At 35.4% G+C, this 18,338-nt stretch overlaps 1 protein-coding gene across 6 annotated transcripts in view; it reads left to right on the top strand.

Moving 5' to 3' along the window:
* Positions 1-18,338, top strand: part of dipk2aa (divergent protein kinase domain 2Aa) — a 36,927-nt gene that overhangs the window by 13,577 nt on the left and 5,012 nt on the right. For all 6 annotated transcript variants that reach the window (XM_067363076.1, XM_067363074.1, XM_067363078.1 and 3 more), the window contains one exon: positions 12,665-12,968. In XM_067363076.1, coding sequence (XP_067219177.1) covers positions 12,665-12,968 — 304 coding nt within the window. The remainder of the gene's footprint in view (positions 1-12,664; positions 12,969-18,338) is intronic.

Raw genomic sequence — 18,338 nt, 5'->3', positions numbered from 1 at the left:
TATCTCAAAGCAATCAAAAGTTATGTCATTTAGAACCATGGTAGCCTTTTTATCAAAAGTCCAAAAACCTCTCCAAACATCATGATCTGAGTGTTTTACTGAACATAACTACTTACATGTGCACAGACCACAAAGCATAAAAACATTTATAATTACATGGAATAAGTAATATGATGATGAGTGATGATCTTCCAGCACTATCAAAAGAGTAATGAAACTATGGCTATTTTGCAAGTTCTTTACCAACCTACACTTCACCCAAAAGGCCTGTAGGTGACTTAAATTTAACCAACTATGATAACTTCGTTAGATGGTAAATCAATACAAAACATGGTTTTGGTGAGCGCTTTGTAATATGTATTCACATTAGATTTTAAAGCAACACAATTCGTTTGCAATAAGACAAACTAGATTCAAATTGCCCGGCAAATTCGTAAAGCAAAGAAAAATCATTTCTAGCTGATCACCATTATGAAAACTGGTAAAACCTTTAGGAACTTCAAAAGATAAAACAGCAAAATTCCTAATATTACTTCCAATATTTCCAAATTATGTTCATTTTCAGAGAGCAGGCCAATATCGTGACGATTATTTAAAATCAATCGAGAGAAGCAGATATCGTTATCGTGATAAAATACGATTAATCGTGCCCTAATTTAATTTAATTTGACTTGACATTTGATATTCAACAGTATCCTTGACATTTATTCAACCATGCTTTTGATCTGCCTGCATTGACACTATTCTTTAAAAGGAAAAAATATATACCAATTATCAATGTAAAGCTGCTTTGACACAATCTGCATTGTAAAAAGCGCTATATAAATAAGGGTGACTTGACTGTTTCAGTTGTGCATTTCTATGGCGCATGGTAAATCAAGACCTGTGAATCTGAATGATCGATCCAATCTAAGGGTGCTCTAGCTGTAAAACAGTGTCTGATTGGTCTTGACACATCGTCCCTACTCACCATACCCGAGATTCATTTCTATTGTTAGAACTTTCAAATAATGTTGGAAAACATTGTGTCGTGATCGTGATGTGTTCGAACTTTAGCCCAGCAGTATGTAATGTCACTCCATGAGGATTTTCTCATGGTCTACACATGAAGTTATGTTGTGTGTGTGTGTGTGTGTGGGCTTTTTTGATTTGAGACAAGCTGCTCTAAATAAAGATGTGTGGTTTACTAATGTTTTGCGAAGCTACAAAGCAGAACGTGGTGCAAAAGCCTCATCTGTATACTGTTTATATGCCCCTCTGTGGCGACTTTTTAAGTTTTTACGTTATCAAAATTGCAATCTGTTTGTGAGATCAGCCAAAATTAGCGACTACCGGTCGTATAATTTGATTATCATCTCCGGCTGATCGATCAGAGCATCCTTAGTATTGTTTAGGTTTTGTTGACTAAATGTTTGAAAGTTTTTTTTTTTTAAACATTTACTTGTTTGCATTGCCTTGCCCCATTTATTTTTATTTTATAAGTGCTTATTATAGAGGTTGGGAATGGGATCGAAAAATGTTGCAGGCTGGCTTTAAACCAGCATTACCCGCATGAGCATCAATACACTGTGCTACAGCTCCAACTTGCCCATATTTTCAAAATAGCACTGCTATATTCTTTTACACTTCGTCATCTGTGCAGAGTTGACATTCCCTCCTTACACATCAGCACTAGTTTGACAGGCTCTATAATTGTAGAGAGTGTGAGCAAACTGTAAACTTGGGAACTTCTCCACCCAAGTGGAAGTTGCCATTCTTGATTAGTTGTCAAGCAAATGTTTGTTTTTAAAGTGTCATTAACTACTATGACATTTAAACGAGTCATGTGATACAATGCACTTATTTTGTATCTTCATGTTTTTACATTGTACTTATATATAAACTACTGTTACATAACTACTAGACTTGTGCCGATATTCGCTAATGCGATAAATCGCGATAATGAATATGCACAATATTGTAATCGCCAGCACTTCAGAATACCGTAAATAATAATTTATTACCAATTATTAATTTTTTTATAAGGCAATTAAGAATACTTTACTTTGCCCATCAATTGTATAAAATGCACAACACCGCTGTATTCTGCGTCAAAAGGACACGCGTTCAGATGTAAACAATCCCAACGTGCACGAGAAGCACATGGTGGAACCAGTGAAGGAGACACGCTGAATGAAAGTGCGTGTTCACTCTCTGACAGCAGAGGGCGCTGATGGAACAGCAGCGTGCAGCGGTTACCACGGAAACCGTGCAAACAAAGTAACTGCGCTAGTGAAGTTTTTAAAATTCTTCAAACAGCCATTCATTTTTTTGTAATCTCAGTGTTGTTCATCACAGCACCAAATACTTAAAAGGATATTTATTTTCAAACCTAAACATTTTTACATTTTAATCTGGACTACAACATGCCCCAATGATTAGAAATGTTCTGATTATTTGTTATTGTTCAGTAAAACTTTGAAAACATACAGCTTCATTAGTTAACATGTTAATTCATTATCACTAAACTGACAATAAAAATACCTATAAAGTATTAATTATTATTAATTAATGTTAATTTCTTAGTTACTATTTAATAACACTAAAAATGAACTAATGAACTAAAATCAAAATAACTTATTTAATGGACCTGAGATAAAACTAACAATGATCAGTTGTGTTTCTAAACTAACATTAACAAAAAATAACACTTTCTGTAACAAATGTAGCTATTGCTCAATCTTAGTTAATGCATTAAATAGAGTAAAGTGTTATCTGTTGTTCTTTATAGCCTAATTCTTTTGCATTTTAATCGGTTTGAAAATTTCAGTCAAGTTGTTTTTGTTTTATTACAAAAAGAGTTCTTAAACCTGTTAAACTATGACAAAAATGGTTTTGCAACTTATTTTAATATTGTCATAATACCGTATACCATGATAAAAGCTTCATCAATTAATCGCAACATGAAAATTTGATCCCATCACATGCCTAATGCTGCGTTCACACCCAACGCGTCTGGGGCGTCTGAGGCGTCTGATTTACATGTTAAGTCAATGTAAACGCGCATCTAGTTGTCCTGCGGCGCAAATCAAGCGTCTAGCGCGGCGCTAGACAACTTCCCTCTCTCCCTACCTAGCCAAAACTAGGAGAAAAAGAGAGAAGTACAAACAAATTGCACCCTCCCCCTACATTCCCTTAAAAGCAAAAAGAACGTAAGAGGTTACAAACATAGATAACGTAAGTCATAAACAGAATGAAAAGATATTGAATAACTTCAATTCTCTCTCTATCTATCAAAGAGCTCACCAAAATACTGAGTTCACTTACTCATATACATTAAATCAGAAATCTCACAACAAATGAGTCTGGGCAACAGGAGGAAGTGTTTTCCCTGGCGGAAGGAAGTCTCTCTCTCTTCTCCACTATTCCACCATGTCTTATATTCCCACTCCTTTCCGTCAACATCCAGTCACCCAAGACCGGATTGGAACAAAGCTGATTGGAACACCTGTCTCGTAACGAGAGAGAGAGAGAGAGAAAGAGCAACACTACCTGCATGTAATTATAGCTGTAATTAATTTATGTAATTACATCTATAATTACACGGTTGGAAGGTCCCTTACCGCTTAACCCACCCTTAAAACTACCCATTTCACCAAACCTGTCCCTAACCTTACCCGTATCCCACCTCAATAACAGCAAAAGTGTTTTGCAATGCAGTATGACACCTAATATGAAGTGTGACCAAAAGATTCATGCGAAAAGTCTCTTGGTGATTTGTAATCCTACTAACTCAATTTCTGGAATTGGGTATATGTCGAACGTCACATGACCAAACCGGAAAACTGGTCTCATTGCATCCGCTTGTCAGAGAAAGTGTTAACAGCAGTATGAACTGACGAAATATCTATTGACATTTAAGGTAATCAGCAAAAGTACTATAGTTCACATTGTTATAGGAGTTTTATCCTTTTAAATATCTAAACGTTAGTGTGAAGAAGAAAAATTTAAAAATCTTTTAAATATGAATCTGCATATGCGGAGGACTTCAGTTATTCTCATCTTTGCTTGCTCCGTTTAAGTTATCTTGGATAAAACAGATAATTCTTCATGTAGCACATACAAAAGACCCAAACCTGAAGCGATCTAATCTGTTTCACAGAAAACGGAAGTTAGATTGCGCAAAACCCCTATTGGCCCTATCAAGGTTGGAAACGGCCTTTGGGTTTCTTGCCCAGATCTCATTAAGCTGCCACTACACTAACTAGGGTTGGCTTGATATCAACATTTATTACAACACTGGCATGATTCCAGAACTTGGTTTTGATGCTAAAGTGGTGCCTTGACACAAACAGATGGTCGACCTTTAAATATATGATTTACAATTCATGCTGACCATTAATTGAAATGGGGCGTATGAAATCTGTTTATTCCTCCCCACCCCCCATAATGCAAAGGCATATCTAATTAATTGAAATAATGAAAAGTTTATGTAATTATTAAAAATTTAGCAAAATTAAAAAAAATAATAGGGCCCCAATTTTTTTTAAAGCCTTATGAAATCCATTTTATTTTTCTACCAAATTCAGTTTTATTTTTCTCAAATTCTGTTTTCCATTTAATTTTTTCTAGATTCCATTTTAATGGTTTAATAAAATATTGATAATAATAATAATAATAATAAAGTGTATTTTATTTGGATCTGGATTTATAATTTAACAAAAATGTATTATCAAAAATGGTGGTGATCAAATAAAGGCAGAAAACATTAACAATTTAATTAATCATTTAAAATGTAAAATTAAAAAAAACAAACAAACAACAACAAAAAAAAACTATTTGTTTTACCTTTGGCGAATGACGTGCTGCATGACATAAAGCATGGAAGAAAAATTGATAAAGTGATGTAGTTTTAAATGTATTATCATCATTATTGCTTTATTTGTCACAATTTCTAGTTAAACCAAACTCTTATTTTAAGGGTTGTCATGAAAACTTTCAAGTGCAAATATGTAATAGACTAAATGACGTCGCTCATTTACAGAGACATGCAGAACATGTAGACTTCATTTTTAGTCTTCTGCTCTCTATTCACAGTAGTGGTTGACCGATATCTTAGAGAGCAGGGAGGCCGATATTTGGATGGATGGATGGATGGATAGATGGATGGATGGATAGATGGATAGATAGATAGATAGATAGATAGATAGATAGATAGATAGATAGATAGATAGATAGATAGATAGATAGATAGATAGATAGATAGATAGATAGATAGATAGATAGATAGATAGATAGATAGATAGATAGATAGATAGATAGGAATATACACACACTTTGTTTATTTGAATTAATATTTAATCAATTGGAAATAATTTGAATTAAATTTCTGAATTATTGAATTAAAAAATAATCATTTTCACAAAGTTTGTGAAACTAAATGTTTTAGATATTCAAAGATTTGTTTAAATGATAAATGCGTATTTGCTGAATGCTGACGGTAAATAAAGTATTATAGTGTTTGCCTTTCTGTTACTAATAAAATAAAAGACAAAGCTATACTTTTTCGTATATACACTTTACTTTCTCTGTTTAACAATTCTATCTACAGAGATCATAACTAATGAAGACGGAGAATGGGAGCGCTGTGTGCTCAGGTGCTGCCGTTCTGAGAGCCGGCATTCTCCACGCCATTAAAAAATGTTGTGCTTCCAACACATTGGCCAAACAGAAAAACGTATTGGCCATTATTTAAAATATGCCAAATAAATGCCCTAAATACATATAAAAATGATAATGCTGACTGATAAGACCCATCTTTAAAGTGCCATATTAAGGATTTTTGAAAATGACCTTTGTAGCTAATGTAGCTGTATGTGAATGTAAACAGAGTGCATCATAAAAAAATTGTCTCTCAAAAGAAAGAGTCGACTCTGAACCGCTTAAAGAATTAATTGACTTTCAAATTAAAATTTCCTGATAATTTACTCACCCCCATGTCATCCAAGATGTTCATGTCTTTTTTTCTTCAGTCGAAAATACATTTTTGATGAAAACATTAGAAAGGTTTTTGATGAAAACATTACAGGATTTTTCTCCATATAGTGGACTACAATGGAGCCCAAACGGTTGACGGTCAAAATTAGTTTACAACAATCCCAGGTGAGAAATAAGGGTCTTATCTAGAGAAACCATTGCTCATTTTCTAAACATTTTTTTTTAATTTTATGTTTTAACAATAGATGCTCATCTTGAACTAACTCTCTTCTTCTTCTTCTCTATTTGAATTCCAGCAGTGAAGACACTGCCCTCCACAGGTCAATTTTTGAACTAAATTGTCATATACAATATGCTAGTGCAAGTATATATAAAAATTAGTTCAAACTTTAACCTGTGGAGGGCAGTAATACACTTAGCAGTATCTACACTGCTGGAATTCAAATAGAGAATAAGGGAACTAGTTTAAGATGAACATTTATTCTTCAAACTTATATATTATATTATATTATATTATATTATATTATATTATATGTATATAAGTATATAATTATAAAATGAGTGATTAGTTTCTCAAGACCTTTATTCCTCGTCTGGGATCATGTAGAACGTTTTGATGCTGCAATGAAACTGTAATTTTGACCTTCAACCGTTTGGGCTCCACTGAAATCCACTATAATAATCCTGGAATGTTTTCATCAAAAATTTTAATTTCTTTTCGACTGAAGAAAGAAAGACATGAACATCTTGGATGACATGGGGGTGAGTAAATTATCAGGAAATTTTAATTTGAAAGTGAACTAATCCTTTAAACAAGTTGTTTTTAGTTTGAATCCTATTTCGCAAAGTTCACACATCACAAGTTAATACATTTGCATAATGCCTGCCTACGTTCCGCGTGGACCTCATGTGAAAACTTGAACCTCTCTCAAACGCTGTAGCTCATTCGTGTGGATAACATGTCAACAAGACACTGTGAAAGGAAATTTGGTTCATGTTCACTTCCAAATTTTGAGGCTGTGAAAAATCAGTGATTAAAGTTAGGACATTACCTGCTTTATTTGGACCAACTTGCTCCTCAGAATCACAAACTGTAAGTGTGATTAATTATTGATGTATTTTATACTGGGTGTTCAAAATACATAGTTTTGCGTTTTAGCTATATTGTGTATGTCTCCAGCTAACCGGCTAACTCACGTTATTATCTATCTGAAATACGTGGTAGACCAATCACAACAGACTGGGCCATCTGGCCAATCAGAGCAGAGCAGGCTATCGAAAAGGAGGGATTTAAAGAAACTGATTCATCCATCGAGTCATTTGAGAAATACTGAACAATGTGGTGATATGCAATGTATATTATGAGAAAATGAAAGTGTTTTTGACCTTGGATGCATGTAAACCTGTTGTAGGAGACCTCCAAAACAAAATTAGGAACCTTAAAAAAACCATAATAGGGCATTGAAAAAAAAAAACTAAAATTGAAAACTAAAAATAAAATAAAATTGAAAACTTAAAAAAAAAAAAAAAAAAAAAAAGGTTTTGCATTTATTTATTTTATAGTACACAGCCCTAACCCATCAGCAGGTTACATTATAAGGGTGTCTCTTAGTTATAGATGACTAGCACTAGGCTTGGGCCGATAGATAATGCAATCGTCCATTGACAGATTCTATCCGGACCATGAGACAAATGGTAGCACGTTTTTACTTTTTCTAGTTGAAGTGAGAAATGCGTCAAAACAGAGGTGCGAATCACACCACAAACACTTGTTGTTAGTGGTAATGATATTTCAGCGCTATATTCTCTAGTTGTTTTTTCTAAAGCTAAATGTGCTTCATTCAAGCCCTTTTTAAGCTCTGTGCACATTCTCTCTTTCTCCAGATGCGCGCCACATTAACGTTGTGTGTCCTCTGTCACGGAGCAGAGCGAACGTTTTTTTAATTATTTCCAATGGAAGTTGAGCTTAACGCTCAAATGTGAAGGTGAAGCTCCCATAGACATCATCTGATGCCAATTTTTTTTAGACATCGCCCAACCCTAACTAGCACCTGGCACGTCTGTCATTATGTAGTGTTGATGGTGCTTTTATTAAAACAAACCTTTCACCTGCCTACAAAAACCTATTCAGTGTGTCACGCAGCCATTTGGCCATTGTTGGAGTTTGTGAAAGGGTCGAGTGCAGACGCACATTCCTATTATTGATGGGTTAGAATTTCCACTGGGTCGGAAAAACAAATGACTAACTCCCCTGAAACGTTTCTCTCTGCACGCTCTTGTGTGCATTGGTTGTGTTTGTCACATGATTAACTGATCTGAAAACATTCTGTGATGTAATTTGTCCAATTTTATTACTCTTGAAAGCATATATATCGGGCACCTCTGATTTAATTTGCCCTTGAATGTGTTTGCAGCATTTCATATCGTTAATTTTTCTTAAAAGTTTTACAGTTGTTTGTAGATTCACATGCTGTTTTAGTGTGTTTGAGAATCGAGGATTTCTTTGACCTTTCTTGGTAAAGCGTTGTACCATCTCTTAGAAGTAGTATAATATACCTTCTGAAAGTTATGTATGTTGTCATTTTACAGAGTCCTTGACAAAAGTCACAGCTCTGTGGGTAAGGAAACAGTGTTAAGTGTTAGTCAGAGTCTCAATTATAGCAAGAACAACAGAGGGGGAAAAAAGGCTTGTTTCTGGACCATGTTAAACTGCAGCTCAACAGGTTTGTGGTGCGAAGGGCTGTTTTATTTCACTAAAATTCTTGGAACGGTTTTGTTTTTATGTCAAAACCTGGTTTGAGTTCAATTTAATACATAAGGATTTGGTTTTCCTTCATTTGGTAATGATGCAGATCCTTGGAAATTTGATAGCAGAGTGTAGCAGAACAGGAGACATTGTAATGACAGTGATGTTTAACAAAATCATTGCAAAATGTAAGCAGAGAAATACTAGAAATTACTGAATTTAAACAACACACACTGTGGATGTGTGTGACACTAACATAAAACCAGATATCATTTCAGTTGGGCGATATTACCAAATTCTTATTTCACGATATGAGAAATCTTATTTCACGCGGTGATATCACGATATGGTTATTTTGTGTTATTTTCATCTCATTTCTGTTATTAAAAATAAGAAAAAAAGAAGCAAATTACAAACAATAGTACAAATACAATATAACAAAAATATGTTTTAATTAAGTTTTTCTGGTACAATGTAGAGGTACAGGTTTATTTAACATATAGTTAAAATGGTACAGAAATGTAATCAAATGTAAAAAATAAAGTATTGCGTAGTCTTCACGATATAAATGAAATATAAATTTGTTATTAAAGCTAAATTCGCTATTCGGTACAGCAGGGGAAGAAAACTAATCGAAATTGCTTTTTTTATTATTAAACAGTAGTTTACTGAACAAATTGTGTCTCTCTTTAAATGACCTCAATTATAATTAAAAGTTTCTTTAAGGAAAATATATCTGCTAATCCCTTAAATATAGGGAGCCATTACTTGCACCTTACTATAATATACTATAATAACAACAGAGCCCAAACTATTATCCTAAATTCACTTGCTGTTTATTTTTAGATGTAATAATCAACACACACATAACAAATTGTATGCAAACTTGTAAACTTCACATAAGGCAGTTTTTGCATTAACTTCTAAATCTATTTATAAAATGATGTGTTTACTCCAATTCGTTGTTGAAATAGGCTATAATCATTTACACAGTGTCATTTCACAGTTTATTTAAACATTCATTAAATAATCAAGACATCATTAACAAGTTACATAAAATATAATGAATATATAAGATAAAATATAGTGCATATATTTAGTGAGTTCATTTCTCTGGTAAACTAACAAGCTAAGTAAATGCTATGTGACAGTGTTTACAAGCTGTTTTACTGACATCTTTCCACGCGATTGCATGAAATATTATACATTTCAGTAAGTTGTACTGTATTTTTCAACATACCTTCAGATGTTCATGCATGTTTATTCTGTAACTGCTATTAAAGAGAAAGAGATGATCACGTTCACTCACACTGTGTGCTGCCGCTTGAAATGAGGCACCTGTACAGTGATCTGTCATGCCACATTAAAGAGTGTCAAAACTGCATTTTTTTTTTTTTTTGAATTTCTTGATAAAAAGGACAGAATTTGAAAGACTACACTGTTTCTTATCGAAAGTAACAAAACGCAGAGCTTTTTGCAGTTATTGGTGGTTAATGGTGGTTAGGCTACAACATTATATTCGTTGTGTAGATCTGGGCCAGGGCTGGGCCGGGCAGCAGGGGCCGGGGCGCGTTTGGTACACCACATTGCGCTTTGTACCGTGGGTGGTGTATCGTGGTTTTTCAGTTTGGTTTGAATATCATTGCACTACTTAACTGACAACATAACAAAACTCCAAACAACATGAGCTGTGGAAAATTATAAGTGATCTAGGAGCTTTTTTCAGCGAATGCCATTGAAAACACAGTAAGTCTATCCTTCACAGTCTCACTTTCATACTTGTCATTGCTCTGCATGCCCTGATTAAGGTCTGTAAGGCAGCAAAAAGAACTCTGTTCAGTACTCATGCACTCTATGAGCAGCAGCTTCATTTGTGTGCATCTCTCAGACAGCACTCAAAAACCATCTCTCAGACAGCACGTGCATACTGAAATAAGTTTATTGTGGTTGAGGGTTTCAAATCAATTCTTTTCCCCTTACCTTTTATTTTCTTTTTTTTTTTTTTCAAAATTAATCAAAAGTGCCCCTCTCAAACAAATATCAATGATAATATTGTGGTCAATAAAACTAAATGCATTTGATTATAATTAACATTACAGCGTGTACAAAACTATAGTATCCTAAAGTATCCTGGGGTCTGCAGCATTTTCAAAAGTCTCCGTTTTCGAGGGTCGAAAACTCCTGAGTAGTGTGGATGGCAGATGCAAGATATGCATTTTAAAATGAAAATACACTAGTGTAAATGTAGATCTCCTCGGGAACCTATGCTCTCGAGCTAAATAAATTTATTTCAGTTGAGCACCTATGGCTCGACGGCAGGAAAAATTTAAAAAAACAATTTTTAAACTTTTTTTTTTTTTTTTCTCTCTCAATAATCAAAGGTAGTGTATCGATTCAATTAAAAATCCACATATTACTTATTTTAAAATATTACATGGGGCGGCTAATTCATTGATGCCTGTTTGTCCTGTAGGCTAATACACTGATTAATTATCATCCGGCACAAGTTCAAATTTCATTGGACAATGTGAAGTGAAGTCATTCATAAATCAGTTGAAAATTACATGGACAGATACCTTTACATTTATGAAGCGATCTGAATCTGTTGTTGTTGAAACAATGGATGTTTATTTACTACAAAGCACTACACAAAGCCATGCAGTACCAAAAGTCGCATTAAAGGTTAGTATTCAAGTCACTGGTATTTTGCCTATGTATATTGGTATACGGTTTACCATTTGATCAAACTATCAAAGTTTATTAAATGAAGCCCAGGTGCCACCTACAGGCCTATTATGTGAAATGTAGGCTGACGAGCACGCGAAATGGTGACGTGAAAGGACTTTATTATATTACCATTTTTGATAATTATGCTACGGTGAATTAAGCATTCCCCTTGGAACTATAAGGTAACAGGAACAGTAAGAGGTTAAGGTTAAGGGGGAACAAAAATACTATTTTATTGCAATGCTTACTTAAAAGCAAAACAAAAAAAGTTAGTTACGGTTGATTGTAAGGAAGATTGGTAATTATTTACTAATTTCTGTGTTCCATATATCTCATCACGTAACAAAATAACAAATGCCTCAGACCCGAAGACTTGAGAGGTGAACTAATCAGTGACACTAAAAAGTCATCTTCTCCTCAGTCATATTGACAGCTTTAAGGAACAATGGCTTATGGCACAGCACCAGATGTACAGTAAATGTGCTCCCTGGTATCCACACACACAAAAAAGTCAGATTCCTCATACAAAATAGCATTTTAAAATAAATTCCATGAATCTACAGTCTACATTAATAATTTTGATTACAATGTCAAGGGATATATTCAACAAGTGATTTTCTTAGTTGGTATCATTATAAGCATTAGGTCAAGGCAAGAGGAAAAATATGGATGTTCTTGTGGGTTTTGTCTTCGTTTATTCACTTGTGACCCTTAAAAGTCTCAAGGACAGGATGAGTGTAACAGATTGGAACATGCCGAAATGCCTCCTGCAGTTATCAGGAGTGTAAGCCAGTAAAATGTTATATATGTGACAGATTCGCATTGCCAAATGTGCATCACAAACCATATATCGTGAATAGCAGGAAGCATGCCCTCTCTAGCCTAGACCATAGAGGCCAGATGTTGGAGGCTCCGACTGGTTACCGAATGCTGTGTTTTGTCCTCTAAATTATTTGAATCTTTGGGATTAAAGTTTAATGGTCACTTATCCATTTTTAATGACTTGACTTGAAATGGGGCTATCGAATATCAACAGCACTTAAGAAAAGTTTGGTACAGCTACTTTGCTCCAAGCTAACGATTGTGCAGTTTATCCGTGTCTTAATGTGTCTTTTGCTTCAAATGTGAGTGGACATGCTGTTTTTTCTTTATCGTGTGTTTGAACGGAGAACTTCTGTCTCACCTTGACTCTCTCCTCATGTTTCATCTCTGCAGAGTTTTCCCTCCGATGAGGGCTGGCCATTCGCCAAATACCTGGGGGCCTGTGGCCGGATGGTGGCGGTGAATTACGTGGGCGAGGAGCTCTGGAGCTTCTACAATGCACCCTGGGAGAAAAGAGTAGATCTGGCAAAGCAGCTGATGGACATCGCCGAGCAGCTGACCAACAACGACTTTGACTTTGCCCTTTACCTCCTAGACGTCAGCTTCGACAACTTTGCAGTCGGGCCCCGTGACGGGAAAGTCATCGTCGTTGATGCAGAAAACGTCATCGTGGCAGACAAAAGATTGATAAAGCAGAGTAAGTAATGACTCATTCCAGTGACTCCGTGGTCTTGGTTTGCTTAACGACATTTATACGTTTCTCTGGAAGCTGTTATCCAGGTTAGACAGGCTAGTTTTTTTATTTATTTTTTTTATTCATTTTTTGTCTACTTTTATATGCTCTGACCCACTTTCAGTATACCCTGAGCTGGAGCACCTGTTTTTTGGCCTGTTTGTTACTGTACTGCCTTCCCAGTCAACATAAATGTTTCTTTGGCCTTTCAGGCAGAATTATCACAGTAGACACTCTGCAATTCGGAACTCCAGTCAAGTCACGTTTATTTATATACCACATTATACAGTAGATTGCAAAGCAAGCAGCTTTAAGCCTTGTGCACACCAGTACGATTACCACACACTCTTTTCGCCAGAATTTTTCGAGACGTTTTTCGACACGTCTTTGTTCATACCAAATTTTTTTTTTTTTTTTTTTTACTGCCGATGCGCCGAGTGAATGTGCAAACTCCCTGACAGTATATGCCACTTGTGCTTAGTGCAAGTGAACATATTTATGAATTAGACATTCTAAATATTTCTTGAATGTAAATAAAACAATAAAAATTCAGATATAAAATGGCATATACATGACATGAGGAGTTGGTAGTCAGAAACGGTAGTGCAAATAAGTCACAATTTCAGCAGTGCAAGTGAACGGTAGTGCAAATAAACATTTATGAAACAGACATTCTCAACTATATTTCTTGAATGTAAACAAAACAAACAAAAAAAAACCAATAAAAAATACAGAAATAAAATGGCATATAATACAGATCAATTGGTGTGGCCAAGAACTGGCAGAGCACCCATAGTTTGTAGGGGTCTTTTTCGTCTACTTACTTCCTCTTCGTCATCTTCTACGTAGGTATCAATGTCTGCTTGAGCGCCACCATGTCATGTTTTACTGTAACTTCAGCAGCTCCAGGCACGTGAACAAAAGTCTCTCATTGGAACTCAAATCTCATTGGTCGGCCAGTTTTTAACGTAGCACTTCAAACCAAAAAAAAACAACCCGAGGCGTTTTTTTTTTTTTTATGTATTTATTTTTTTTATTATGCTGTTACTGCTGCCGTTTTGTGCATCGGTGTGCACACTCACATTGGCGTACTTTTAGTCACGAGGCATTAAACTTCCGCGATAAGTGCGTGTGATAATTGTCCCGGTGAGCACAAGCCTTTATAGCTTTAAAGGTGAAAAACAGTGACACTGTCACTTTCGATTAGAATTACAACTTAATTTTCTACTATAAAGCTGCTTTCAAGTGTGTACACATTTTTACTTGCGTCTGACCTCGACGGACTGAAGAGAAGAAATGAACCAGAGAAGATTTCAAAGAAGGCGGTGCCTCAGAGCCACACCTATTACGTAATCGCCACAGACCAATGGTAGTTTGAAGGTGTTTACCAGCCAGAGCAAACTTTTCCCGAAAGTTCGCTTTTGGCAAGCGGTTTCAAACTCTCAAAATTAACTTTTTTTTTTTTTGTTATTGGCATCACACCTGTTCGCTTGAAGTATATTGGTGCCTTTAGTCACCACTGAAAACGCCTGTTTTTTTGCTCAGTGTGCACGCTTGCCGTCTGAATTCTGCATTCTTATAAATTCTCTTAGAAACAACAAAGTGCAGATCCAATGTAAGTAAGAGAATCATTGTGCAGTATAGAGAGATTGAGTGATTGTAGTGTATAACTTTTGCTAGACTTAAGTCATGGACAGCTTCAGTGATGGAGAACATTTTTTGCCCACTTTTTGCATATAATTTATCCCCAGTTAAAAAAATTAAAAATAAAATAATAATAATAAAAATAATTTAATGCTACTAAAATAACCAAGGTTAAGTCTTGATTTTATAATGCATGAAAAAGCAATAAACTAATTGATAAATGGTTTTTAGCTTGTTTTGTCTGTGTATTCATAATCTGACACACCATTTCCTCAAACAATACCGTTACCGTTTAATGTTCTCATTTGTGTACTCCGTGCAGGCTATTTACATTAATGCTGCTCAAAGGTATACAAAGGTATAAACATAAATGCCATGTTTAATGCTGCTTCTATTCCACATTTACAGTATAAAGATGGCTTTTTTTGATGCTTCTAAAATTGAATTGGTAACAGTCTATAGTATTCTGATGTATTGAAGTGATTTGGTTAAATTAAGTATTTGACATAAAAGACAACAAAGAGACATTAAGGTAATTATAAATAATTCCCTTACAAGTGTAAAATTGCCTCTGGAAATCAATTACAGGTATCAAATATTTCCCCACAATGGAAACATTAATTTCAGACCCTGGTAATAATGCATGGTATTTGAAATTCCAGTTTCACATTTGAGTAAGTATTGCTTTTGAAGTGTTTGCATTGCAACAGATGAATGTGGCCCAAAGCTGCACTTTTGATTCTGAACAGTAGTGAGTTGGCATGGATTGGTGCAGTGCTGGACCAAGTATGTGTGCCAGTGTATCTGCCATCCAGAGAGGCCAAACTGGGCTGGCGGATGAACTTGGAGCATGTGTGCTACATAACAATGGCTATTTGCTTCAGTCTGCCAGCATTTATCTGAATGGAGCTTGTGTGTGTGCGTTTGCTCGCAGATGGGTCTTTCTAAAATGTTAGATAAGACGAGCCTTTTTTGAGGTTGTATTCTGAATTGAGATGTGCATATGATGTCATAGCACTTCAGTGGACCTGTGTGGGCATCAAGGTTCGAAGTCATTTTGCAGAGGGCACTGGATAGATGGGCTTTTATTCATTTTTTTATTATTATTTAATTCACTCTGTTGTTAATATCTCAGTGCACTAATTCAAATTAATTAAAACAACGTGTCTTTCATGGCTTCGGAAACTATTTTAATTCACTGGTTTCATCCAAAGGTGGTTTCTGCTTATATGCATTCAGCTTTTTTATTGAGAATATCAGTGTTGGCAATTTTAGTTGGTTTAAGATATTTTGAAGATTGTTTAATCTGTTTGTGTTTATACAATGAAAGTCAGTGGGATTCTTTTTTATATTTAACAGAAGAAATAAAGTCATACAGGTATGAAACGACATGTGGGTAAATAAATTAACTGTTCTTTTAATTTAATATTTTCCATCGGGTCTGAAACAGTAATTTTCTATTTCATGTTGTTCCTCCACAAACCTCTGGATGGGATTCTCAGCACACGCACAGCAAAAGAGAAAATCACTGAAGCCAGTGTGCGCTCTGATTGGCTGTGGCACATTAACTCCTCTGGATCTCATAATTGGCTCCCTTGAGAGTGATTGGCAGCATGGTGACTTCATTTTCTCTAATTAGTTATTGGCACAATATTGAGCTGTGTCAAATGACTAAGACAGCTGATCCACCACTCTTTAAGTCACTTTATGACTCAATATAGTTTTGCTGATGAATAAATGTCACAGCCCAGTCTATTTCTGCACCCCGCCACCTCCTCCAAAAGGATCCTCAGCTTTATTGATTTGTTCAGAATTAAAATGTGTGGCCAGAGAAGAGCTGCACCTGCTGTCAGAAGAACTTTTTATTTGTCTTCTTCCAGAGAAGTGCTGAATCAATTCATCGTCTTTATTCTGCAGAACATCATCAAAGACTAGGCTATAGATATACAAAGACGGTTCCACCCCTATAACTTATAAATGGGAGAAAGCGCAATACGCAGTAGACTTTGTTGGCCAGTCGGCATTTGTCATTACACTGGTTCCCTCGACAAAAACCCAATAGGATTTTTCTGTAGGCTTTTCAAAAAAAAGAAAAAAAAAAAAATGTGATCAACAAAACTTTGATACTTAGATGTTTTGTCCATCCAGATCATTTTCACAGATAGCTTAAAGGCAGTTGCCAGAAATAAAAAGCTAAAGGTATAGGATATAAGCAAAGCTTACCTGTTTGGCGTGATGACGTTTAATCTCCCCGACTACCTCTGAAGTACCATTTAGTCTCTTGATAGCAACCATCTTTTTCGAGACACGTAGCAGCTTTAAAAAATCACAAGTGGGGTAATACTGATGTATTTATATTTGTAGAATAAAACATGAAAGTGTCTTGAGCTTGTTCACCACAGACCTTATTTCAGCTATTTAGTCCCATTCAAAAAAAACAAAAAAAAAACAAACATGGACTTTAGCACAATGGAACCGGAAGTACTAAAAAGCTAACTCGTTCCCGTGTTTTGGCCTTCAAAGTGATGTCATACCTGCACTACTCTATATGGCAAAATACTTCCCGCCTTCTAAATAAAAGAGCCAATCACTTATAAAGTCATTGTGTCACTGCAGCTGCCGTTAGAAGTGCCGGTTTCCACAGAAACCTGAGACTAATGCTTAGGACTGTACATGTGCATTGGCTGGTCCAGCCTGAAAATATAGTTTTTTAACACTATTTTAGCATATGAAACAACATTGGACAGTTCATGTCAGATTTTGTTGCTGATTTGAAGTTTATTAATGAGTTCAAATACATGCACGAAATTGCTTTCCGGAGGCATTACAAATATGACCGCCAAGTGAACAGACTTTCCTTGAAAAGGACTTTTGTCATCATTCAATTAATGTATGTTGTAAAGAGTTACAGATGGAAACTCTTCAAGAAATAAAGCACTGTAATGTTAGTTTTTTTGTTGTTTATTTTTTTGCCTGTTAAACAGAATCTAACATTAAGTTGTTTTTAAAAGAAAAGAGAGTGGAATAAGGATAAGGTGGTAAGGAAAAGTCAGCTGGCAACTAGGCATGTTGTGAAACACAGGAGAACTTGACAAGAAGTTTCACTGCATCTGCAAAAGATAATGAACTTGTTAAATGTTTGCTTAAAATGTAACTTATTTTTCTCTGAACACACATTGCTGGTCTTTTTGTGCATGCTATTCCAAAAATCATTTGGACTATTTAACTACAATTGGACTAACAGCCTGCATAAATTGCAAAAAAAAAAAAAAAAAAAAATTAGTGTGCACCCAAATCAACACGTTGCGAGAAATGACAAAACCACGAATGCTGACATGTTCCACTTTTGTAGAACTGACCACAACCTCAAGTTATCTTCTGCATACATGGCATCTTAACTTGTTTGGCTTCATACTGTCAGAAGCCAATATTTTGAGGCACGCAACAAACAGTTGTCTCTCTTCATTATCCACCACTGTACTGGTGAATCCGAGGGCAAGATATGCCTAACCATTAGGGCCCAAGCCACTAATGGCGCAGGGCCCTCTTGATCCCCTAAGAATTGTTATTATTTTTTTTTTCCCGTCATTCGGGGATTTTTGGGGGTCTTAACATGCTTAAAAACTCTTGCTCAAAAACTCTTGCGCCACCTTTTGACAAATGTGGGGGGGTTAGTTTTGCCTACAGTAA

Source organism: Chanodichthys erythropterus, chromosome 16, assembly GCF_024489055.1.
Source record: "Chanodichthys erythropterus isolate Z2021 chromosome 16, ASM2448905v1, whole genome shotgun sequence".
Taxonomy (NCBI): domain Eukaryota; kingdom Metazoa; phylum Chordata; class Actinopteri; order Cypriniformes; family Xenocyprididae; genus Chanodichthys; species Chanodichthys erythropterus.
This window is presented reverse-complemented; position numbering and strand designations above follow the sequence as displayed.